At 43.8% G+C, this 27,360-nt stretch overlaps 2 protein-coding genes across 2 annotated transcripts in view; one reads left to right on the forward strand and one right to left on the reverse strand.

The window, feature by feature from the left end:
* LOC111816133 (transmembrane protein 178B-like) overlaps positions 1-27,360 on the reverse strand; it is a 139,513-nt gene that overhangs the window by 52,075 nt on the left and 60,078 nt on the right. The gene's annotated exons all lie outside the window — the stretch shown is intronic.
* Positions 26,290-26,875, forward strand: LOC101561219 (60S ribosomal protein L12-like). The gene has a single exon (XM_004629035.2). It carries the CDS (start codon positions 26,372-26,374, stop codon positions 26,852-26,854), a length of 483 nt encoding a protein of 160 aa, XP_004629092.1. The 5' UTR covers positions 26,290-26,371; the 3' UTR covers positions 26,855-26,875.

Here is a 27,360-nt window from a genome sequence, read left to right on the forward strand (position 1 = left end):
AGAAACATAAATATCTCTAAATAGTTCATAAAAGATGCCAGTACCCTGCCAAAGCTCCTTCCTCCTTTTCTTGTCTTTCCCCTCCAAATATTTTGCAACCCTAAATCTTGATTTAGGCTTCATCTCTCAGGACTCTTTCTCTGGCTCCTCCTCAGAGGCAGGCATGGCAGCATGGCCCTATAAATCCCAGCACTCGGGGAGACTGGGGCAGTAAGATCACAGGTTTGAGCTCAGTCTGGGCAACATAGCAAGACCATGTCTCAAAACAGTTTTTTAATAAATAAATAAGTGTATGTATGTCACCCTCAGGACTGAGCTCTAGCAAGCAGGAAAGAATAGAGTGGCAGGGACACAGCACCACCCAGACTCTCCTCGCCTACCGGGCTTGGTCCTTTTAGCATGCAGGCCAGCAGGAAGTCAGACACACACGTCCTAAATAGGCCTGAGAACCAGCCAGCCGGTGGTCTAGCAGCTTATCAGGAACTCCTTCTGCTTAAGAGCATCACCTGAAACCACATTATCAAGGCCAGACTCCAGCAAAGAGTGACCTTGTCCACAGGTCCAGCCTCTTATCTCAAAGAGTCCCCCATAAGCCTTGTTCTTCCTGCCAGTCTTCTTGTCCTTGTCCTATCTCATAGATGAAGGACAGCTCTGGAGAGGCTGAGATTCACTTTTAAAAGGCATTCCACAAATATTTGCTAAACCACCTACCATGTTCTTAGCTATACAGCAGCAAAAGGGACAGAAAAATGGATCAGACATGGATCTTGTTCTTGAAGGACTTTAAGTGCAGACACCCATTGTCAACAAGGCTGCACACAGCTTAATACCACATGATAAAGAAGAGACTATTGTGGAACAATGCCTGTTAGGAGAAATTGAGCCTCACACTGACCTTCAAGGAAAATCTCAATTAGGGCACAGAGAAGAGAAGAGGGTACACGGAGCAAAGAAAAGTCATTCATCAAAAGCATAAAGGCCATGGGAAGCTGAGCTGTGAGGAGGACACAGGAGACAGGGTAGAGGGCAGATAAGCTGATGTGACATCTAGTCATAAGCAACAAGGATCAGAGATGGCAGAGGGAACACACATCTTCTCAATCCTCACATGGGGCCAAGAATTATGCTTGAAGTTTCATAGTTGTTACCTCAGCCATTCTCATGGCCACCTGTGAGGGACAGCATTGAGGGTATTATCCCAAACTCACAACTGTACAACCCTTAAGTTGCTTTCAGACATGCCCTACAGCCACTGACAGAGAAAATGAAGCAGCATTTACAATGGATGCCCAAGGCCCTCTTCCCTGTTTTATTTCTGTTGTTTTTACTGTTGAGAAGTTAGAGTTGTATTTGTTTGCTTGTTGATTGATTGGCTAGTGATTGGTTGGTGGTTGGTGGTTAGTAGTTTGTTGGTTGGTGCATTGGTTGGTTGTTGACTGGTGACTGGTTCATTGGTTGGTGGTTGGTAGTTAGTATTTGGTGGATTAGTGATTGGTTGGTTGGCTACTGCTTGGTTACTTGGTTGATTTGTTGATGGTTGGTTAATGGGTGGTTGTTGGTGGGTGGGTGGATGGTTGTTGGTTTGTGGTTGGTTGATGGTTGGTTGGTGGGTGGTTGGTATTTGGCTGGCTGACTGGTTAGTTTCTGGGTGGCTGGTAATTGGTTGGTTGGTTAACTGGTTGGCTGTGGAAGTGGGAAGGGGGAAAGCCTCTTCTGCTTCTTGCCTTGAAGCTATTCTATAAAATCATGAGAACTCCTCTTCGAGGACACAGCAGGGAAGGAGAAGGGAAGGGCCTTCTCTGGCAGACTGCATTACTGCTCCCCTGCCTCACCTCTCCTACCCTCAAAGTCACTGTTATGGCTTAGACCTAAAATGTCCTCCAAAAGTCTCACATGTCTGAAGGTGGGATTTCTAAAAGAACTGGATCACTGGATTTCCATCATCAATGAATTCATCCATTGACGAGTTCATGGCTGAATCTGCTACCAGGAGCAGTGGGTCACCGGCAGCAGGACCTGGAAAGGTCTGTTCTTGTCACCAACTCCTCCCTGGGATCTTTGCTACCTGGCTGGCTGGAGCAAGCAGCTTTCCTCTGTTGTGCTCTTCCAATATGCTGTTTCTAACTTTGAGCCAACCCAATCAAACCATGAACTAAACCTTCTGAAACCATAGATAAAATAAACCTCTCCTTTAGGTTGTTCTGTCTTAGTTACTGTTTACTCATTGCTGGGACAAATACCCAGCCCTCAAAATGAAGGAAGGAAAGGTTTATTTGGCTCGCAGTTTGTGGAGGTTCCAGTTCATACTCCACTGGCTCCAACGCAAACGACAGCAGTTCATGGCAGCAGAAAACAATGAAGAACAGAGGAGGAGCAGCAGTTGCGGCATTCATCAAGTCTCTCTCTTCCTTCTATGCTGACTATGACGACCAGTGCTCCATGGCGAAGATTGTAGTTCCTCTGAAGACTGGGACTTCTCCAAGGAAGTGGGGCAGGGTGGCCAGGAAGCCTTCCTTTACTCCTTTATATACACTTTTCATGCTGAGTCACTCTGGGGTGGCCCATGGCCCCAGGGTGGAACCAATTACACCCTAGGTTGGGCCTTGCCGCCTGCAGGGGAGGGGAGACCCCCATGCCAGGAACTATCACAGAAAGTACTGTGACCAGTACAGTAACCATGTGACTTCTCAGGCCACATCATGAAAAGTGGGGCACACAACCTGCCCAGTACAGGCTGCAATAGCCAAGTGACTGACCATGGGCAGAAGTGTCACTACCTGGAAGCACTTCACTTGCACCGCCCCCATGGCTGAGAGACTACAAGGGTCATCCACCAGCATGAAAAAACCCAGCCCAATAGTAACACAAAGCAGACCTAAACCCCAACTGCAGCTGGGAGTGGAGCATATCCTGGGTCTACAACATTTAGAAATACCCCTAGTGGCAAATCACTGACCTGTCCCCAAACCTTCACTTTCCAACAGACAGCTCTGAGGCCCAGCCTAGAGCAAATTAGGCCTCCTGATTTGTAGTTCACTGTACTGTACCATCCTACCCCACCAAGCTGTACAAAAATAGAGCATATCTGAGATGTCAACCAAGTAAACAATTAAGCAAGATGGATGCAGTCAAAAGCATGAAGTTGAGATTTAACCTGGATAATCCCTCCACAATTTAGACTTGATGTGTCTAAAAGAATTCCTATTGATTTCCCAGGAGGCCCTTTTTTCTCAAATCAGAGCCACGGGGACCTTCAGAGCTGAAATTTTTAACCGTATCATCTTTCAATGTGTCAATCTTAAAAATCAGCCCAATTTTTTTCCCTTTTGGAATTTGTGTGTTATTACTAGACTCTATGTTACTCAAAAATGGCAGTTCTTTCCCAAATGACTTTGCATGTTCTTCTATACTTCACACAGATTATGAGCCAGCCTGAACATTGCTATAATGATATCATTCTATAAATACTTCTATCCTAGCAAGATTCTTTTAATTGTGGCATGTTAGGGCTGGGAAAGAACTCAAGAGATTGTCAGTTCTAACCTTAACATTTTACAAATAAGAACACCAAGTTTCAAGCGAGATCACTGAGCTTCCTCAGGTCACAGCTAATTAGTGGCACTGCAATCAGCAATCTAGTAGGAACAATCTAGAAATGAGCAATACAGGCCACTGTTTACAGGAATTTGTGAAAGTGGGTCACTCTGTAGGTGGTAAGATGCCCGGTGCCAGACTCATGCCCTGCAGCTGGGAAGAGGCTAAATAACAAACAAAAATGGCCTTGATTGGAAAAACTAAGACCTTCCTGAAGAGCCAACAGGTACCAGGGTTACTGGTGCTCCCCACTGAGACAGAGCTGAGGTCCCTTAAGTAGACACAGACCTTCCCTTAAACACAGATGCCAGGTCCCAGTAGGGTGCAGGAACCAGCACTGCCCCCTCCTGGGAACTGATAACTTAATTTTGTGAGCTGGTTGATAATTTTTTGGCATGTTGCAAATTCAGTCAAAATGAAAGCATTTTAAAACATGGAAACTGGCAAATGCTACAAGTTGTGATTGTTTTCTCAGAGCCAGTTTACCCATACTAGTTGACCAGCATGGTTTACCCACACCAGCTTACCCCTCTTGCAGGGCTGAATGGCTTGCCCTAAAACTAAGAAGACCTTTCTAAACACACAGGAAGACTCAAAGGGAGATAAAGCTGAGCTACCAAGGATAAAAAACTCCTACCCAGATGCCAGTCAGGAAGCCCAGTACAAGGAGTTCCTGTACAAAGAGTACCTAACTCACATCTGCCTGGTATGATCGCTTAGAATTCCTACCCCAAGATCCTGACCCCTCCTGTCCACAGTAGTCCCTGATACCAGCCCTGGTACACCTGACTCTCTGTCCTTTGGGTCCTCCACAGGTTGACCAAGTTGGAGCAAAAACAAAGAAATCAACCCTTTTCCTAACAGGAGTTGGCAATGTCAACAGCTGTTTCCCACTTGCTGAGGCTCAGGGCTCCAGCTGCCCAGTGAGGAGATGAACCATGCTATCTAATGGCCCCTGTGAGGCTTTGGCTCCTCACCTTTCCACAGAGAGACCATCTATGTGTAGTCATGTGCCAGAACTGCCTCCATGATCCAGAAGGTCAGGACTCCCAAAAGGAACCCATCATAATTGGCTTAGAAGGGTGTTCCATGTCCCCCAGAGGTTAAAGGTGTAGTCTCCAGGCTGGCACTATTAGGAGCTAAAGGAACCTTTTGGAGTCTAAGAGGTGGAGCCTAGTGGAAGGCCTTTCAGTTATTGGGGTGTGGCCTCAAAGGGGATTGTGGGATCCCTCCTCTGCTCTGCCTTTTCCTGGGTGTGAGGCAAACTTTTGTTCCACCATAAGCCTCCACCATGTTCTGCTGCCTCATCACAAGCCCAAAAGCAATGGACCTGCCCAATTCTGGGTAGAACCTCTAAATCCATGGGCCAAAATAAAGGTTTTCATGTAATGATTTGATAATCTCAAGCCTTTGTTTTAGAGTTGTAGAGCTGGCTAACACAGGGCTGCGTGACTTTCAGTGGGTTGAGTTCTCTCATCCACACCTTACCACCTCTGAAGGACTAGCCACACAGAGGAAGAAGCCGGCCAGGAGCCTGGGGCTGCAGCAGAGCTTGGGGGCGCTCTGCCCATGCTTGCCCTCCAGACCCAGCTTCAGGAAGGCGAGCCACAAAGCCCTACGTGAGATGAGCCAGCCTGTGGCTGGGGCCCTGGGATTTTATAGTCTCCTTTCTTGGTGATACATGTTCTACCAGAGCAGAAAGCTGGCTTAAATGCTGGTTTTGGCTAAAGAATTCTCCTCCTTATGCTTTCCTCCCCCAATAGATAGAGTCACTGTAGGGAAGTTCAATAAACTCCAATTAAATCCAGGCGTGTGGTGCACAGCAACAATTGAGACCGGGGCAGGAGAGCTGCAAGTTCAAGACACATGTAGACAATGTAATGACTTAGACCTACCTCAAAATTGAAAAAAAAAATTTTTTTAAAGAGCAGGTTCAAACCTCAGTGTGAAGGCCCTGAATTCAATCCCCAGAAACAAAAATAAACAAGCTCCAACTGACCTAGTCAAAAAAAACATGTTAAGAGTTTTTTCTCATACGTATTTAAAATTAAATTTCAGGCAAATGGAAAATGTAAATAGAAGAAAGAAGCTCACTCTTTTACTTTTTTTATATGCCTTCCTGCCATGCCTAGAAAGATCAGGTATAGAGTAGCACTCAGTAAATAATTGTCAAATGAATGACTTCAAAATCAGTGAAAGAATTCATTTTTATAGAATAAAAGTATATGTAACACCCTGCAGAGATCCAAAAGGAAAAACAGTAAAGGCAAAGATTGGGAAATTTGATTACCTGGAAATTCAAAACCTCTATATACAGTAACAAGATGAAATATAAAAGAACAGGAACTGTCATATCTTAATATGTAAAGCACTCCTATACATCAGTAAGAAAAGGATGAACATTCTAATAAAAATAAAAGCAATTCACAAAAGGACAAATGACCAGTGTCGTCATTAACCAAAACGAGAGACTCTCCAACTGAGAAAATTTACAGTTAAAAAAACTATGAGTTACCCAATGTTAGCAAAGAAGTGGGGGTTCCCATGCTCCGCTTGAGGGAAAGTAAAGGAGGACAAACCTCCAGAAACCGTTTTGGCAGTCACACCAAAAGCCTTTAAATGAACATCCTCCTAACACAGAACAATACTTCTCAGAGTATCTCCTCAGGTGATCTTCTGAGTCACATGCGCAGACACAGGAACAGAGTTGCCAGTCATGTCACCATCAAGTATCACAGTAAAATCTATAAGCAACCTGTATTTCCAATAATACTGAAAGCATTTTTAAAACAAATTATGGATCTCTATACAATGCACTACTTCGAAGGCAGTAATACTCAAAGTGTTGAACATATTTAATACTGGAAAATACGTTCAAATATAATGCAGAGTGGGGAGCAGTTTAGTCTATCAGTCAATATAAAGTAACTCAAGTGTTTTAAACCACATAGGTACCTGGAAAAATACTAACAATACTTATGTGTAGATAGACTGCAGGTGACTCAACGTTTGTATTCCCACCTGTATTGCTTTGTTTAGGATGTAAAGGTTGGTGTTTAAAGGACAAACAAAAATTTGTGAAGTTTCTACCAAGAGAAAAGTGGTTCTCTTTTTCATTTGGATGCAGTACCTGCTCTCAGGCATTGGTTTCATTTCTGATTCCATAGTTTACCAGCTGTCTAGTTTGGGACTGGTTGTCTACCCTTTCTGTACCCCTATTCCACCATGTTGGAAGGGATTCTGGTATCTGGTAGTGCCTACCAGAATTACATTAAATATTACCACAATTCCTGGCATTTACCGAATACCTGGTAAATGTTAGCTACTCAACTTAGAGAAAATGAACAGTAACTATTACCTTATAAGAGAAAAGGACACATTTTGAGATTTGACCTTGGGGTCTGCAGAAGTCTACCAGAATCAACCTGCCCAGCAAAAAAGTCAGGGAGATCAAGAGCCACCTGGCTGGAGGCCCCTTGCTGAGCCACGATCCAGAGAGCCCACTTCCCACCCTGGCCTCTGCTAATAATATTCTGCTTTTTGAGTCCACGATGTGTGGAGCCATGAGAGGGCAAGGCTACCTTAGGAAATTAAAATTTCAGTACCCTCCAAGTATCCCAGTCCGGACAAATTCTGGTCTGGTAATGTAGAAGTGATATATGGCCATCCTCTACCCTCAGCTCTAAGGACTCGAGAAAATATGTTACAAAGAAATAAAAGAGGCAGTAATTGTTTTTGAGGTGACCCCTCTTTGGTGAAGTCCTGAAGCCAACTCAGGATGACGCATCAGAACCCCAAGCCCTTCTTTGCAGAGATGGTGCCCAACACCAACCTCGAGCCACAACCCCAAGGGATTTCTCACATAGAGCAGTGCATTCCTAGCCCAGACCAAGGACTAAGAGTCATCTCTGGCTGCTAGGGTATGTGGCCTGGGGTGCCTGTATCTTACCCCATACTCTTCCCCTGTTTGGAAGCTTCTCTCCATCTGTGCTCACTCCTTGGCCCCAACTCTCAGGAAGTAACTACCACAAGCTGCTCCAGCTCTGCACAGTGCCACTCACCCTGGCCACTGAGCTCTCCATCCCCAGAGTCACTGTGCATGCCTTCTTTCTATCCTAGCTCACAGTCCCACTGCAGCATGCTGTCTGGTGGCCAAGACACCACGCAGCAAGCTCTCCTGATGGAACTCCAGTGCCAAGTCCATGCAGTGGAGCCCACAGGAAGAAGCTCTCATGGACGGGAGGAACCTTAGAGGCAAGAGGTACTGCCTGTAAAAGAGCTCCTCTCCTGTGGGTGACACCCACCATCCGCATGGCTATGCTGCAAACCTGATACAATGAAAAAGTGTCCAGTAGTGGGGCAGCCCTCCCTATTAAGGGTGATTTGGCAGGGAGAGAGATCTTTAAAGATTTCATGGATTAAGAAGTAATGGTATGGGAATCCATCATTGGGCTGGCTTGGCCTTTCTCTCCCTACTGAGGTCTTGATTCTACACTTGTAGAGCAAGATTTAGGGGCTACATTTCCACAATGATTATGACATTCAGCAACTTCCAACCCAGTAGAGGAATTCCATCTGACCACAGGATTCACTGAACCCACGCTGTAATCTACATACACAACTTGCCTTTCAGTCAGGTGGAGGGTTAAGGGTCAACCCACCACCAGATGAAAATAGTATAATCCTGATCAGCAGACATAACTGGTGGCTCATCCACTCCTTTCCAGCTGTGCAACCCTAGCCCAGCTACTTATCCTTTTTAAGACCCACTTTCCTCATCTGGAGAGTTAAGGAGAATTATCCCACCACATAGGGTCATGATGAGGTCTAAATAAGATGATGGCTGTAAGATATGTGGGACCTAGTGAGGGGTCAGTCTCTGTTATTAAGGACCACATTTTCCATATTCATGCCCATTCCTGGTACACAGCTATGCTACTCACTCAACAAGGAGCCCCATGAGTGTCTGAGACAGCATTCAGAGTGCTCACTTTATTCATCTCTGTGTCTCTTACCTACCCCTGCCAGGTATATCACATAGGACAGACCCTTAAATATTTGTTGAAGGAATGATACATGTGTGCCATTTGGTCCCTGAAATGGGCCTTCTGCATTTTATCATTTCATGAATGATGTATTATTCCATGACCTTTTAGATTTACATTTAATCATGCATCTAGGTTAAATCGTGATTTATTTCTATGACCCTGAACAAGACACAGCTCTTTCCCTCCACATTATCCCACCCACGTGGATACAAGCTCTACATCAAGTTTGTCCCTTGGTACAACCAACCTCTTGGAAAAACCGTAGCTTAAAAACAACAATTTACTGTCTCCCTCAGCTCTGTGGGCTGACTTGATAGCTCTCCTACTTAATCGACTTGAACTCACTCATTTGGCTACAGTCACACAGCACTGACGAGTCTGACCCAAGATGTTCTCTCAGCTGTCAGCTGGGCCTCTCTCCAGCGTGGTAGAGCCCAGACCTCTATAGATGGAGGCCAAAATGGCCCAAGGGACAGAATCATAAGCTATAGCCTCCAGAAACAAAGCTCTGAAATTAGCCCAGCATCATTTCAACCACATTCATTGGTCAAATAAGACATAAGACCAAAACAATGGAAGGGATGAAGTTTGGAGGAAGGGAGAGACTCTATCTCTCAATGAAAGAAACTTCAAGACATTGTGGCCAAGGTTTCTAGCTAGGTCAAGGAAAAGAAATATATACTAGCTAACTCAACCCATGGAGATTTAAGGGAAGAGTACAGATCCCCACTTGAACCCACAAAAAGTCAAGAGTATCTGATGTTGGAAAATACCTTTTCTGCACAGTAGGACTTTTCAAGGCCAGTCAGGGTTGCCAGAAACTTCAGCTTCCCGGGTGATTGGGTGATTTCATTTACTCTCATTATTTCAAGGCCATCTATATGCTAATGACCTTCAGACTTTACCTCCGGCTCAGCTTCTGACTCATCCCTTCAACTTTTGATTTCCTTCCCCATCTTGCTCTGACCCAAAGTCTTCCTAATCTCAGTAAGGAGAATCATCAGCTCCCTAGTCACTCAGGCCATAGATCTCATTTGTCCTCAGTTGCTCCCTTTCCTTCACTTCCCACTTTCAATCCATCAACAAATGATGAAAGTCCAGTGAGATAGCTCAGCAGACTAAGCACCTAGTTAGGCCAGCACAGGTACTTCAGTTTGATCCCCAGCACCACATGCTGTACTGGCCCTGCCCCTGGATGTGCTGAGCCAGCCACTAAGACCAGGCGTGGTGGCACACCCCATAATCTAATCCCTGCACTGAGGAGGCTGAAAACAGGAGGATCACTATGAGTCTCACCTGGATGGCTTAACACACAAAAAGTCTGTCATCTTACAGAAGTCCAAAACTCAAGAGGCCAGCAGAGCCATGGTACCCTGTAACACAGAGGGAAAAACACTTCCTTGGCTACTCTTAGCTTCTGGTGGTGGCATTGGCATTCCCTGGATTGCAGGTGTGTTGGTCCCTTCCACGTCTCAATCGTCACCACCCAGTGTTCTCCCCAGGTGTCTCTGTATCCGGGTCCAAATTTCTTATAAAAACACGAGTCATGTAGGATCAGGCCTACCAATTCAGTATGACCTTATCATACTACATCTGCAAGGATCACCTTTCCTAATAAAACACTAATAGGTCCCAGGGCTCAGGACTTCAACATATCTTTGGGGGAACACAATTCAACCCATGAGAATTACTATAATCCCAATCCAAGCCTACATCATTTTTCACTGCAACCATTTTTATTAGTATCTATGTTTTACTACCAGTCCCCACAACAAAACTTTAAACAAAAGCTAAATTCTTGATATGGCACTCAAAACCCTAAGCCATGATTACTTGCACACTTGCAACTTTTCCCAGTCTCGTCCCCTACAGCCTTCCTAAACCTGACAGTACAGCTACACCAAGGGCCTCTATGTCCCCAGCAAGCTGGGCCACTCAAGGAAGGGTCTTTTCTCTAACTGCTTCTTGGAATGCCACCCTCAAGACTGGAATGACTCACTTTTGTCACTCAGCATAGGCCTAGATGAGGTCTCTTCAGTTTTCCCAGACCTTGTTTTTTCACACCTTTCCTAACTTGATGCCTTACCAAGCAATCACAACTATGAGTTTTGTTCATTTATTTATTAATTTAGTTCCTGTCTTCCCCATCTAAGACATCAGCAGGGATTGTGCCTTTGTCTCTGCTATGTTTTCTACCCCCAGAATAGTGCCTGGCACAAAGTAAGTGCTCAATAATGACTTGTTGAGTTTATGAATGGTTTCTTGATTGTCTTGGTTACTTTTCTCTTACTGCCAAAACAAAATACATGCTACTTAGAATTCAGGAGGGAAAGGGCTACTTAGCTCACAGTAGATAGAGGATTCAGTCCATACTCAGCTGGCTCCAAGGCAGAGTGGCACATAGCAGAGGGCAACAGTTCATGATGACAGAAAACAGAAAAGGTAACAAGAGCAAAAAGAAAGAAGTAGTCTCTTGCCCTCCTTTATATTGTATGCAGGCTGCCAGCCCCAGGGTGGGTGTAGCACTCACACCCTTAATACCAGCATTGGACCATGAGTCAATCAAAAACTCTAGAAGCCCTGACTGTGTGAAGCTTTGGGGGTACATCAAGACACAAGCCATATCACTTGACCATCAACATTAATTAATTTTTCCCCTCTTTATTTTGCAGAACCTGCTGCATTTGACAAAACAATCACTCCCTTTTCTTAAATTTCTGACCATCTCCTACCCAAGGCCATGTCCAACCTGAAGGCCGTGGTTTCCTGGTTCTCTCCACTATAACATCTCTGCTCCCTTTGCTTGCTCCTCTTCCTGTCTGGACCTTTATGTTAGTAAACCTTGGAGGTTTTGTTTAGGTTCTTGCAGTAAACAGCATAATGGCCCCAGGTCCTAATCCTAGGGACCTGTTAATTTGTTCCTCTACATGGTTAAGGATCTGCACTGGGAGATAATCCTGACTTGTCTCAGTGAACCAAATCTCACAGGGATCCTTACAAAAGAGAGGCAGAAGAGTCGGTGTCAGACAAGGAGACATGACAGAAGCAGAGGTCACAGTGAAGTGGACACAACCAAGCCATGTGAGTGGCCCCCAAGAGGGTGAGGGATAGTTCTCCCCAAGGTCTCCAGCAGGAGCACAGTCCTGCAACCCTCCAAAGACTCATTTTAGACTTTTTAACCTCCAGCGCTATAAGAAAATAAATGTGCTGCTCAACTGCCTATGTTCTAGGGTAATAATATCATTAAGCTTCTCTTCTGGAGGGTTAACAACTTAAGTTTGCTGACCAAAAATTAGAGAAAAAGAAGGGCTCCAAGAACAGCCAACATTTTGGCCCTAGCCTTTCGAGGTCAATGAGGACTCAGGACATAGGAGAACCTGTACTGTAACATTCTGTAATTCAGTTGTGTCCCAAATTTTCTGATCAAGAAGATTATGGGGCCACAGAAGAAAGTGATCGATGATGTAGAGTGTGCCTAAGGAGAGTCACATGGAGAGAAAACATTCACTCAGGCTTTCACAGAGAGCAAACTGGTCAAGCAATGGCTGTGATTCATCCACATAACTGACACTGACAAAGGATCTACAAACTGCGGTACAAGGTTTCAGGCTAAATCCTGAGGGGATTTGACTGACCTTGTCAGATACAAAAGTTACATTTCTTATTATATAGGTCTTGCTTTATCTTGGTCTTATCCATCCAGCAGAAAAGTATAAAATCGAGGTATAAAAAGTAAAGCCATATTAATATGCTGAGCTATAAAGGACTCAAGTCAACAACTTTGACATTGCCAGTCCTACAGAAGACCCACTACTGTTATGGACTACTGGACTATATTGGAATATTTTGCTGAATTCACACACCTACAATCTTTAAATGACAATGGAATACCCATCTCTAACAAAACTAAACAGAAAAGGGGGATACAAATGAAGGACCATTTGTATCTGTATATACAAAACAGTTAGGATAGATATACAACTACCTTCTCTTAATTCAATGAGAATAAAGCCTTGTACTAATAATGTTTGGACAGGATATCATGTCTATATCTTGTACTATGAATAACCACTATGAAGACAACAATATGCAATGTATTAATTATTGAAACTGTCCTACTAATCAGTTTTGAAACTGTCTCATTGCTATTTGTTTCTCAATAAAATTAATTTTAAAAAAGAAAAGAAATGTGCTGTTATTAAACCACTCAGTGCATGTTCATTAGTCACCATGGCCATCAGAGACCAATGCTGTTCTCTTCTCTTCCCCCTTCCTCATGTCCCTTTGAGCAACTAAATTCATTTTTGCCCATAGCTTCACTTAGCTTCTATAACTAGATGCTTCTCCCTGAAAATTCAGGCTTTCAGACCCAACAGCTCTCTTAGCATATTTCACTGTGTGTCCTGTGAGTTCCTCAAACTTAGCACACCTTCAGCTCCATCCCTGCCCCACTTCCCCTAGCAGAGTCCTCTGCCTTTCCTTCCCACCAGCACCAGGGTACATGGTCCTCCCAAGCAGGCTCCTCCTCCTGCTCCTCCGTTACTACTTGATCTCCAGCCCTGCAGCCTCTCTCTCCCCAGCTCATCTCTTACCTGTGTCACAACCCTCTCCAGCTCTTGCCTCGATTTCCCCCACAGCTTCACACGGGGTCTCGTGGTATCCACCTTCACACCCCTCAAATCCATGTCCATGCTGCATTTTTATTTTTGAAATGTAAGCATCTTGCTGCATCCCCCTGCTCAGAGATTCCTTCTCTGATAAAAGTCAAGTTGCTAAACACAGCTCCTTCCAGCCTGCCACCCCAGGCGTCACCCCAGCCTCACCTCCTCTGCACCACCACCCACACTTCCCACCACCCCAAATGTACTCCTTGATTGGAAGGAGGGGCAGGGGCAGAGGAAGAAAGTTTATTTCCCTCCCAGATCTTGCCCTCCCTCACTGTCCCTGCTCCAAAACCCCAAGCTGACTGACTCCATTCAAGGGAAGGAAACCCCACCCAATCAGACACCGGCACACAAGTGTATCGGCTCGTATACATTTTCATCGCTCCTCCAGACACTCCCAACACAAGCAAAATCACACTCCAAAATGCAAACGGCTGTAACCTTCATTCCTTATGGACATGCCCACTCACAGAAATATAAATGCAGAAGACACAGACAGATGCTCATCCAACTGCAAATGCATAACTTCCCTTAAAAATCAGAATTCTCTATGCAGACACAGCATGGGTCACAGACATCCGAGTCAGGCAGTGAGTAACTTCTTCAGCTTAGAGAAAAAGTAACAGGAGAGGTATATGAGAGGATGGTAGAAGGGTTAAGGGTCAATGGAACGCCCACGGACAAGTCTACTGGGAGATATTCACCGCCCCCCAGCATCCCTAAGACCCAATGAGGCTGAGCCTCATGCTGTTACACAGTAAAGCACCACGATCTTCAGTAATGGTAACAATAGCAGCTAATGTAGGGTCACTACACACCAGCCACCAAGCGATATACTTTTGTAAACTCCCTTACTCTCCATAACAGTTGCAGGAGGTAGATACTATGATTATTGTCAACTTCTACATACTATCACAAGGTCCAATGTCATGTGTAAAGCTTCGCTTTTGGATTCCGCAGTCTGTGTTCATACCTACTTCACAATGAAAGACCCTGCCTGGAAGCAACTTACAGAGCAGCAGCCCCTGAAGTTCTGAGTGCGAAAGTAGAACATCTTCTTCCCCTGGGGAGAAGCATGGATCAGTGCTGGCGTGTGCCCATATCAGTGCTTACACATTAAAGGCATGCAACCCACCTCCTAGCTCTGCCACTCACCAGCTCTGAAAACTTAGCAAGTTACCTAATCTCTCTGAGTACATCAATACTTACTCTGTTGAGAGCCAGCCAGATAGCTCAGTAGACTAAAGCATCTGCTTAGGCAGAGCACCACGGCAGGGGTTCGACTCCAGGGTGCCATGCTGCCCTTGCCCCCGGGGCACACAGAGACAGTGATTGAGACTGGGTGTGGTGGCGCGCGCCTGTAATCCCAGTGCTTGGGAGGCTGAAAACAGGAGGATCACTGCAAAACCGATCTACATAGTTGATTTCTCCGCCACGTGGCATGGGCCTTGCAAAATGATCAAGCCTTTCTTTCATTCCCTGTCTGAAAAATATTCCAACGTGTTGTTCCTTGAAGTAGACGTGGATGACTGTCAAGACATTGCTGCAGATTGTGAAGTCAAGTGCATGCCAACCTTCCAGTTTTTTAAAAAGGGGGAGAAGGTGAGTGAGTTTTCCGGCGATAATAAGGAGAAGCTTGAAGCCACCACTAATGAGTTACTCTAACTGCTTTCTGAAGAACGTAACTACATCTGTTTAAAACTTTCATTTTTTTTTTTTAATTTACAAAAAAAAAGTATGGAAACTATATACCCAACTGCCATCTGATTATAAATGACAATAAAATATTAATTCTACCCTTTAAAAAAAAAGATCTACAGAGTGAGACCCTGTAGACACTGTACTAAATACATTTTTTTTAAATACTTACTTTGTTGAGTTTTTCTAGAACTAAACAAAATACTTCATGTAAAATGTGGAGTGCAATCAATGCTGAGCACATAGTAAGCACTCAACAACTAATCCCCTCCTCTTCTTTGCTCTTGCTCCAGTAAATACTTCTTCCTCAATTTCCCAAGCCTGAGGCTTTCCAGAAGCAGCAGAAGTGCAACTGCAAATTGTGGCTCTTGGACACGGCCATTGCTTGGCCAGGAGAGTACACTTTCACACACTGCAACTGTGCAGGAGCTGCAATGGCTACAAGCCAAGCAGCCCCACCCTCACTAGCTCTTGCAATTGTAGTCTCTCCTCAACCCCTGAAGGCATCTGAGTTCTCAGCTCCTGCACTAGACCCATCTCAGCTAAAAATGGGCTGCTCCCAGCCCACAGAATCACTTTCCCAGGGAAGGGGTCGCTTAAATTATCACACACACACTTCCCTTTAAGAACTGTTGAACTGGAGAGGAGAGACACTATGCGTTTTCCTACAAGCTGTGTGGCTCAGGGGTGGATGAGCTGAGTGGCAAGGCTGCCAGCTTGGATGTTTCTTTCACATGAGACAAGACATAAACAAAGGCCATTTCTTCCTTCCTGGAATGAAGTGGCCCTTCTAAGCCAAGGATGTCCAGGAAATTTTCCAGGGGAAGCCCTGAACCTCCCTTGCACAGGTTTCGGAAGCCAGGAAAGCTACACACAGCAGGGACAGGAAGGGTTAAGTCTGCCAGGAGGCAGAGAGAGGTTCCTGGGGGACAGAATCTCAAATTGTGGTGAGTGGGAGGAGAGGAGTGGAAAATATCGACCTCTCCTCAAGGGGAGACGGCCCAAGGCACAGGAACAGAGCCAGGGGCCAGCTCCCAGGCCTATTGGGGCTGAGTGAACACAGGTATTTCTGCTGCATAGGAACAAAGCTGTGAGTCACAGGCCCGGAGTGAGTCTTACTGACTGACTCAGTATGCAACCTAATGTGACCTTCAGTAATATCCTCAAAAAAGTAATTACGCCAGAGCTAAAGGTCAAACGGGAAATAAAGACCCCAACATCAGGCCCATGTTTCTTCTCTAGCTAGAGCCTAGTCATGTGACCAACCTCCTCCACAGCCTCTCCAAAGTCCCTGAGACCCCAACCTGCTGTGAGCCTTGGTTGACGAGAGAAAGCCCCTACGATGTCCGTCCTGGTTCAAATGGGAGTCAACCCTAAGTCTGCTCTGCTGGTATTCTGCCCTTCGCCCTGGCTTCCACCTTGAACTGCACTGCTGAGTGAGCCCCTACTTCCTGTGCACCCAAATCCCCCAGCGTGCCCTGCGTCCACTGGTGACCTTAAGTGAAGGGCAGTGGCTGAGCCAGTGACTAAACTGAGAGACTTCTCTCGTCTGTCTCTAGGTTCTGTGTCCTGGGGACAAAAGGCTCTCCCAGGTATGCTCTACACTGACAAGCACCAGAGGCTGGAGAGCCTTCTAATCTGTCCCTGGGCACCATGGTGCCTACAAAAGGTCCCCACCAGCTCCCCCACCACCACCGGCCCTCTGCACTTTACCATGTCCTATATTTGGCTTTATTACAAATCTTAACTTTTAACAGAGAAAAATTAGCAATTACTTTGTGCCTCAATTTGTATTTCTTTGCCTGTGGCCTGCCTGCCTGCCTTTCTTTCTCCTTTTTCTTTTCTTTTCTTTCCTTCCTTCCTTTCTTTCTTTTTGCATTTAAAAAAAATTATTTTTATTATACCTACAAGCAAGTAAAAAAGAGTTTCCTGATATCTCACCTACAGAAAGCAATGTTCTGACTTCATAGATGTCGTTGCATCTAATCATAAAGCTTAAATATCAAGCTGCTTCAAGAATTAGAATGTAAACATCATCATAATTAATGAACTTGTAAGTGTGGTATAGATGAAGGGAATCTTCAATTTCATATAAAGCTTTTACTTATTTATTTATTTATTTATTTATTTTTATTGTTTGGATACAAGTTCTCACTACGCAGCTCAGATTCATAGTGATCCTCCTGTCTTAGCCTCCCCAGCACTGGGATTACAGGTGTGCACCACCATGCCCAATTCCAGGTCTGGCACAGCATGTAGTACTGGGGATCAAACTCTGGACCTTGTGCTGGCCAGGCAGGCACTTATGCCAGTGAACTATCTTCCCAGATCTCATATAAAGCTTTTCACCAACTCAGTCCTTAATGCTTTGCACATAGAAACCCAGGAAGGTTAAATCACTGATCACACTTGAAATTTGGAAAAGAAATAAAAAATTTTAAAAAATAATAAATGTGGGCTTTAACTCATCAGCTATTGAGTGAATATTGAAGGCTTTCCCATGAAAGTCCGGCTTCCCTGCGTGTAGTCATTCTTTGTTTTCCTTTTCGTCCAATGCGTGTTTTTGAAAGCTAGTTCTGACTTAGGCGCTGTGGAGGAAACGTCCCATCTGAGTTCATGGAGCCAACAATGACAGTGAGAAAGAAGTTGGATGGTTAACCTTGACCAGCCCTTGCTTACCTTGAGAGACACACAGGAAATGGACAGAGCCTGCTTCCAGGTGAGTCGCAAGGCGTGGCCATGAGGACTCTATCCTGCCCCTTCTTCTCTTGAGCTCTTGCCCTGCTGTCCCCCACTTCCTGACATCCATGAAGTAAACAGCTTTGCTCCCCAATACTCTGGTGCCATGGTGATTGCTTCAGGCCCCAGCAGTGGAGGTGGTGACCCTAGACCAATACCACGAGCTGAACAACCCATTCCCTCTTTTAAAGTATGTGTGCCAGGCACTTTGTCCCAGCAATGGGAAAACTAATCAATATAAGAATCAAGCAAATATATAATGCACTGTGTAATTTATGTTATAAATTAAAGAATCTGAATTATAATAACATGAACAGGAAAAACTTTGGTTGTAGTAAGTGTGCCTCATGCTTGGACTTTGGCTTCCAATGCTCCAGAGAAAGGAGCCAGGGATCCCAGAAAAAGAATCCTGATTTTAAGGCCAGAACAGAAAATATACAAGACCGTTCTGGATATCAGGTAACAGCAGAAGGCAAGAAGGCTCTAAACTCACACATACATATGGGAGGGGCAAGGTCAAAGGATCACAGAGATCCAGTGGCCAAATTTGGGAGAACTGGAACAATAGCTAGGTGTAATGGTGTACCTCTGCAATCCCAGAGCTTGGGAGAAAGGCCAAGGCAAGAGGATCGCTGAGTTAGAGACCAGCCCGGACCTCAGAGTGAGTTCAAGGCCAACCTGAACTGCATAGTGAGACCCTGTTTCAAAAAATAAAAGAACTGGAGCAATAAAACAAAGTCAAGCTGCCGAGTTCCGGGAACCCCCAGACCCAGTCCTAGCCCAGGGGCACAACATATTCACTCTCAAGGGCAGCAGTGGGAAGGAGCTGAGCACAGCAGCCAGACCTAAGCCAGACGCAGCTGGATAAGTCCAAACTTTGTAGAGCTGCACCTGAACTTCAATACGTGCGAAGGTTATAACTACAGCAAAGATCTACAACAAAGGGCAGAAGACAGTGCTACACAAAATGACGAGAAGGAACAAAATGCAACCTCAGAACCCAAGCCCACCCGTAACAAGTGCAGAGGACACTAACACAGAACAAAGTGGAAATCACACAGCTGAAAGCAATGAATCAACAGCTTCTGAAATAAAAAAAAAAACAAAGTCAAATTTTATTATAACCCAAAATACAAAATAAATATGCATTAGTTCATATTGATATGAATAAATTATTGGCTATATTAATAAATGGAAAAGAGACAAGCTCCTCTTGTATAAAACTTCAAAGCAATTTATGTAGGTATACCATCCTAAAAAAAGGAGCGCAAAACTCTCTACTCCTCAGGAGTAGGCTATACTTAGCAACTTCCTCTGAAGAGTCCAGAATGGAAAGGGAAGAAAGATTAGCTGTACAGAAGAGACATCTGACAGACATGATGGAGCCAGGTCCAAAGTCAACAAGGCTAACCAGGCCTCATGTTGACAGGACACATCCTGAATAAGTGACAGAAGCATGCTTTATTTTCTACAATGTTCCTGACCAGTACCCCTCAAAACTGTCAAGGTCATCAGAAACAAAGTCTGAGTAACCATCACAACCAGAAGGAACCCAAGAAGACATGAAAACTAATTGTAATATGGTATCTTGGGTGGGACCCTACAACAACAAGTGGATACTGGGTGAAAGCAGAAAAACCCGAATCAACTATAGAGGTGAGTCGACTCTGGATAGAAATTAGTCAACACTGGTAAGTCAGCCTGAGTTCATGAATCAAAACAAATGTGCTCCTGTAATGTGAGATATCAATATCGCAGAGAAAACTGAAGACCGAGGCTATCTAGGAGTTCTCTGTACTTGCTACTCAGTTTTTTGGGGTTTTTTTGTTGTTTTTTTTTTTTTTTTTTTTTAGTAAATCTAAAACTGTTGGAAGGAGAAGGACCTGACATTAAGAGCAGAAGAAATAATGAAAGGAACAGAGTCTCATTAGTACAGCCATTTTATGTACCAGTCCAATTATGGAATATTTTATTATTATCAATGTTCAAAAGCGAACAGGAAAGGAAATACTGGGGATAAAAGTTGGAGTTCTCTTCAGTTTTGCTGAGTGAGGACAGAAGCCAAGAGGGGACTGGAAAGGCATAAGTAAAGGTGAGGCCAGATTCATCTTCAGACAGTTACTGGAATGAAGGCGATCGTGTCACAATGAGGAGAGAAGAGAAAAACTCAAAGAACACCTAGAAAATGTTGAGAATAGTCCACTGAAGATTACGACTGAAAGCGAAGTTTTCCTCGGGCTTTCACAATGTGTGGTATCCCTGAGGACAATACCTTCCTGAAAACACAGAAGTCCGCTTTTGTACACGATTTTAGCCCTGAAGGAAAGCAGGAGGCCACTTCTGTCTTTTCTACACAGAACTCTCATCCTTAACAGCTGGACTGAATTGTGAAAGAGGTCCTGCTTTTTCTTCCATGTCCTCTCTACTACACTCCAATGCCCAAGTCAGTGCTACGTCCGCATCCACCCCTCGCTCACTGGTCATGACCGATCGTGCCCCTCCCCCTCCCTCCCCCTCCTCCCTCCTCCTCCTCCCTGCCCCTCAGAAAGCAAGGCCTGGACACACCCACCTGGGCCAGTTTGTCATTTCCTGTGTCTTCCTTCCCCAGACTGATAGAGGAGCTGGCAATGTAACCACTTAAACCAATCCCCTAAATGTATGCATATGACTTTTTCCTTCAAAATTTGAATTTTAAAAGAAATCTTATGAAAATGAGAATATCTTAAGCCAAGAAACAAGTCTTTACAAATATACATTTTAGGCGTTCTGCCAATCTGGTGGGAGAGATTTTTGTAGCCTTTTTCCATACACCACATGGCCAACCAAATATGAGTCAACACAAAAGCCCCATTTATCATTAACTTCTGTCTATTTTCCTTAGTTATTTCCATATTCTCTTTACCAAACCATATTCCATCTTGTCTTAAGGGAAAAGAAAAACAAAATATTCACTTTGGCTGTATTAGAAACTCCTAATATATAAATCACTACATGTTATTATAGTACAACATGTTTACTTGCATAGTTTTTAAACATATTCATTAAATAAATATTATTATAAGCCAGCACTGCTCTGGAAGCTGAAGATATATAGTAACAGTGATGAGATCAGACACTTTCTACGCTTACAGAGCTTGCTTTCTGGCTAAATTTTGTGAAAGCCAGAATTGCAATAGAAAATGGTCATGTGGCCTTAGAGATCTAAGAAGAACTTAAGAGCTGCCAACCCAGGACAGGGAGAGCTGGGAGGAGGAGAGAATTTTATTTTCTCCAGTAAGCAACACCAAACCCACAGAGAGGGTTCATGATAAGAACAGAGAAAGAGATCCTCAGCTTCACCTAACAGAAGGCCCAGGGCTATGAGTAGAGGCCCAAAGTGTACGTGAAAGAGGGAAAAGAAGGAAATTATATCAAGACAAATGTTGGGCAAAATGAGAATTTGTTAAAACAGAGCTGCATGCCAGGACCAAATGCCTGGAAAGACAAAAAGCAACTGAAATTTCCATACCATGTTGGAAATAGAAAATAGTTTGGCCACTTCTGAGAACTGCCAGTTTCTTATAAGGTTAAATGTACACTTACTACAGAATACCATCCCTAAGTATTCACCTAAGAGAAGTGAAATCCTGTCAACAAAAAGAGTTGAACAAAAACACTCACAACACGAGGGATGGTGGCACCTCCTATGGTCCCAGCTATGAGGAAGACTGAGGCAAGTGGGTAGCAAGAGTCCAGGAGATTGGAGCCAGTTTGGACAATGTAGCAAGATCCCCTCCTTAAAAAAAATCTTCATGGGCCAGGGAGACAGCTCAGCAGCCTAAGTGTCTGCCTAGCAAATGGAAGGACCTGGGTTTAATCCCTGGTACTGTGCAGGCCACCGAAACCAGGCGTGGTGGTGCACACCTGTAATCCCAGCACTGGGGAAGTTGAAACAAGAGGATCTCTACAAGTCCAAGCTATAGCAAGACTCTATACCAAATAAATAAATAAAAGATTTTTTAAAAAATGTTCATAACAAATTCAGTACATTTTTTTAAAAAATGCTTCAAAGAGAATAAAGATGATACAGAATTTCAAAACAAGATGATAAGAAATTAACAATGATTGTCATATTGCATAATGTTATCTTCAAAGTAGTTGTTCAGATTACCAGATATAGGCATATAATTTTTTTTCTTTTTGATTTTAGGGAGGGGTCTACACAGTGTTCAGGGTCTCACTACTAGGTCAGACTTGTAGTGATCCGCCTGTTTACAGCCTCCCAAGAGCTGGGATTACAGGCACACACCACCACGCCCAGTCTCAGTTGCCATCTCAGAGCCCCCTGGGGGCAGGGCTAGCACGGCAGGCCTGGGGATCAATACCCACCCCTACGCCTGCTTGCAGGCACTTTAATCTGCTGAGCCATTTGGCTGGCCCTAGGCATATAAGATTGAGCAAACAATTAGGCAGTAAATATTCCTTTCAGTAAACCAATAGAAATTAGTACAATTATCTTAGCTATCTTGTGTATATTTTTTTCACTTTTAAAAGTATTAAAATTAGGGGAGATAGCTCAGTGGAATAAGTGCTTGCCTGGCAAGTGCAAGATCTTGAGTTTGATCCCTTATACCACAAAAAAAAAAAAAAGTATTAAAATTATCCCCAAAGTGGAAACTACCCTACTACCCAATGTCTATCAACAATGTTTGCTTAGATAAACAAATTGTGAACAAGCCATACAATGGAATATGACTCAAGAACAAGATATTCATAAGGATGAATCTGAAGCACCACAGAAAGGCAAGAGAATTGAGTCACCAGAGTCCATCTGGAATGTGCCATTGGCATAAAGGCCAAGAGAAGCTGGCAAGTCTAATCTACACTGAAGGAAATCAGATCTGGCATTGCCCAGGCCTGCAGAAAGGTAGAGAATGGAGGAGGGCACGTGTAGAGTGACAGAAATTTTGTATCTTGTTTGCATCAGATGACATCAAATAGAACAGCTTAGATCCAGGTGTGTTATGCTACATTACTGAAGACTCAACTTTTTACATTTAAATTAATACAGACTTGACAATAAAGAGGACACAAAAAACACCAGCAAACAACGGAACCACAAGAGCTGATCTCTTAGAAGTTAAGCATATACAGCATCTTGGAGGCGGCTCTCAGCATTCAAGGTCAACAGGAACAGTGTGTGGATCTGTTAGTCCAAGAGAATTTTTGTGACAAATGCCTTCTGATATTCAAAAGCAACTTGCTTACAAAGAAAACAGCTCTCTTAGCACATTGGCCAAGCAATGGCCGTGACTCATCCACATGGCTGACACTGACAAAGGTTCTACAATCTGAAGTACAGGATCTCAGGATAAATCCTGAGGGGATTTCACTGACCTTATCAGACCAAAAAGCTACAACTCTTGTTGCATAGGTCCTGCTTTACCTTGGTCTTAACCACCCAGCAGAAAAATATAAAAACGAAATATAAGAAGTAAAGCCATGCTGTTATGTTGAGCTGTAGGGGACTCAGGTCAACAATTTCTGACATTGCCAGTCAAGCGGAAGACCCAATACTATTATGGGCTACTGGACTCTTTTATAATATTTTGCTGAGTTAACTCACCTACAATATTCAAATAACGGAACTTAACAAAAAAAGGGGATACAGATGAATGTGCATTTTGTATCTGTGTATTCAAAGTGGTTAGGATAGATATATAATTACATTCTCTTAATGAATAGAGGGATTTGTTCTAATGGTGTTTGTAGATAGGAGATCATGTCCACATCTTGTACAGCAATTAACCACTAGGAAGAACGTATGCAATGTGTTAATTATTGAAACTGTCCTACCAACTTTATTTGAAACTGTCTCATTGCTATTTGTTTATCAATAAAATTATGGGAAAAAAAAGAAAATTGACTTAAAAAAATATATAAAGGCTTTGAGTTTATCATTCTTTAAAAAAAAGAAAAAGAAAATATTCAAGACAATTTTCTCAATAGGACACAGACAGATTTTTATATTTACTTTTCAATGTGTCTTTTGTAATATGTCATTCATCTGGGAAATTTCACTGTCTACTTATGAAAGGATGTAGAGAAAAAGGCAACTACTGATATGTTATGTTTATTGAAAAAAATGAGCCCCATAAAATGATCTTGCAGGTCACTGTCAGCCAACCAATCATGCCATAGATCTACTGTATTAAAATATATATTCTGGTATGTTCTAAAATAAAAGAAAATTATTTTGGGTAAAAAAAAAAGAAAAAGAAAACAGCTCTCTTGTAAGTAAGCATACCGACTAAGGCCTGGGTGCTAGAAATTCACCCCCAAATCTTTTAAGCTCCTACTCTAATAGGAGTAGGATGGCAGCATGGAGAGAGGGTCAACTGTAAAATAGGCAAAAATGTTCAAATTCAATCATTTCAAATGCTGATTTACTATGTATATACTCAATTTGTACTTAAAAGGTCATCTTGCTTTTAATTTTTTTCTAATTAAGGTAAGAAATTGGAGGACAGACTTTTATCGTGATGAAAGGCATACATAAGCTATGGCTACAGAGCACTTAGTTAATTGCTTACTATAATTCCTGACATACAGTAAGTTTTCAATAAGCTTCTGTTATTATTATCATTATTTCTCTCCTTTCCCTCATTTCTTATAAGAGAAACACAAACTTTAAGAATATATGTGCAATTAAAGATATGAGGAAAAACATTCATAATAGTTTCACTCATAACAGCCCAAACTGGAAACTACCCAAATAGTAAAATGGATAAATAAATTATAGTATATTCACATAATGGAATATCTCCCTGCAATAAAAAGAACAAACTGCTGCTACATAGCAATTAACATCATGGATGAATCTCACAGACATAATATTGAGTGAAAGAGGCCAGACATTAAAAAAAAAAAAACACATACAATGTAATCTCATTTATATGACATTCAAGAACAGGAAAAATCAACCTAAAGAAGTCAAAAGAGGCCGGGCATGGTGACACATGCCTGTAATTCCAGCCCTTGGAAGGCTGAGGCAAGAGAATCGCTTAGAGTTCACAACCAGCCTTGGCTAGCAAGCGAGTTCAAGGCCAGCCTGAACTGCAAAGTGAGACCCTGCCTGGAAAGAAAAAAAAAAAAGAAAAAGTTAAAATAGTGATTGTATTTGGCAGAAGTTTCTGGCTGGAAGTATGAATGTTCTTGAGTGTTGCAAGTGATCTTTACTTGACCTCAGAGCTACTGACATGGGTGTATGTGTGTGTAAAATTTAGCTGACCTGTTTGCTTGCATATCTGCATTCTTTACTGTGTGCATCCTCTACTCAAAAAATTATTTTAAATAATATAAGTTTCGGGGCCAGGGAGATGGCTCAGTGGAATAAGCGCTTCCCTGGCAAGCACAAGGGCCTGAGTTCAATCCCTGGTTCCGCCAAAAAAAAAAAAAAATAGACTCAAGACTCCACTAAATCCAACGTGTGCCTATGACCTGGATTTGGAAGCTTTTCACTCAAATTTCTGGGGCCAGGGAGATGGCTCAGTGGAATAAATGCTTCCCTGGCAAGTGCAAGGGTCTGAGTTCAATCCCTGGTTCCGCAAAAAAAAAAAAAGAATATAAATTTCACTAGGAAAAATGAAGTAGTACATCAGGAAACACGAATGTTTATTATGCAGTATACTGGGTATTTTCAGCCCCTTATGGCTGCAGTGAATGGGAAGGTTGGACCTCCTTGGTCGTAAACAGTTCATTCACTCGATGCCCTTTTCCTGGGCATCTCCCAGTTGCCAGGACTACGCTAAGTGCCCAGGACATGTGAATGAACACAACAGCACAATCCCTGCCTCCAGGCACCCCTGCAATGGGCAGCCAGGCATGCAGCTCACTACCCTGGGCAGCTGGTGGCAGCTTCTCTAAACATGGCCACGGGGTCCTGCTGACTTCCACAGGACAGACCTGGACTCTCATTCTAATTCAGTACCAAAAATGGCATGTGTGGTCATTGTCTTGTCCTGCGGAGCAATGTGGTTACTACAGCTCAGGGCCTGGCGTTTAATTGTAATTGACATTTCTCGGTCACTGGGGGCCATGACAAACATCCTCCTGGAAGGCTTCTTGTTTGTGACAACAGAAAGCAAATGAGGCTAATTTTAGAGAATGTGGCCCAGCTTCTGCTCTGTCGCACAACAGCCAACAGACAAGTCCTTGTCCTCTGGGCAGCGGCAGTGATGTGGGTCTCATAAAACAACATCTGACCCCAGCAATTCTCTCACTCTCCTCACAGGCACCGGAACACTGCTCTGCAGACGACCCCCTCCACCTCGGCCTCCTGCAGTATCAATGTGACAAACTCTCTGCTCCTGTTTCTGGCATAAATAATAATCAGTTAAGCACATTTTCGGGTTTGTTTCTTCAAGGACCCATGCTAACCTATGCTGCAGCGAAATGTGCCTGATTTTTTTCATCACTGTAGAGAAGCATTTTTAGATGCTGAGTACAAAAGGGAACACATAAGGTATCCAGGGGCTGTTTTGACACAAAAGATGTCTGAGCTTTCAGCTTTCGGCTAGGAGGAGGCTAAGGTGCAACTTTCTTTGGTCGTCCCGAATCCGGGTTCATCCGACACCAGCCACCTCCAGCATGCCACCCAAGTTCGACCCCAGCGAGATTAAAGTCGTGTACCTGAGGTGCACCAGTGGTGAACTTGGCGCGTCTGCCCTAGCCCCCAAGATCGGTCCCTTGGGTCTGCCTCCAAAAAAAGTGGGGGATGACATCGCCAAGGCAACTGGTAACTGGAAGGGCCTGCGGATCACGGTGAAACTGACCATTCAGAACAGACAGGCTCAGACCGAGGTGGTGCCTCCTGCCTCTGCCCTGATCATCAAAGCCCTCAAGGAGCCGCCAAGAGACAGAAAGAAGCAGAAAAATATTAAACACAGCGGAAATATCACTTTTGATGAGATTGTCAACATTGCCCGACAGATGCGGCACAGGTCTTTAGCCAGAGAACTTTCCAGAACCATTAAGGAGATCCTGGAGACCGCCCAGTCTGTGGACTGCAACGTGGACAGCAGGCACCCTCATGACATCAACAATGGCGTTGTCGAGTGTCCAGCTAGCTAAGAGGCAAAAGAAAATATATCAATAAAGAGATGATCTGACAAAAAAAAAAAGATGTCTGAAAACCAAACAAGTCTGTTATCGACTGAGCTGGAAATAGGCAACCCTCAGAGGGCACAAAGAAACGAGAAGAAGGGGACACTGAGAGGCAGATTCTGAATATGCTCTGGGCCTTGCTGTTCCTAAGGCCCGGCAAGTAATTATTCCTGACTTCCACACGGGCAACGACAGCCTCGAATTCAGGATCCAGACATGACCAATAAGAAGAGTGACCAAAGGGCCAGCCAAGTAGCTCAACAGATTAAAGCACCTGCAAGCAGGCATGGGGCTAGGGGTTTGATCCCAGAGCCTGCCATGCTGGCCCCACCCCCCAGGGCACTCTGAGACGGCAATTGAGTAGTGGCAGGTGCCTGTAATCCCAGCTCCTGGGAGGCTGTAAACAGGCAGATCAGTACAAGTCTGATCTAGTAGTGAGACCCTGAACACCCTGTAGAACCTTCCCTAAAATA

Source organism: Octodon degus, unplaced genomic scaffold (genome assembly GCF_000260255.1).
Source record: "Octodon degus isolate 3935 unplaced genomic scaffold, OctDeg1.0 scaffold00027, whole genome shotgun sequence".
In the NCBI taxonomy this organism is placed as follows: Eukaryota; Metazoa; Chordata; class Mammalia; order Rodentia; family Octodontidae; genus Octodon; species Octodon degus.

Bases quoted from the DNA above. Each gene is read 5' to 3' on its own strand.
- LOC101561219 (XM_004629035.2), top strand. From the start codon at position 26,372: ATGCCACCCAAGTTCGACCCCAGCGAGATTAAAGTCGTGTACCTGAGG.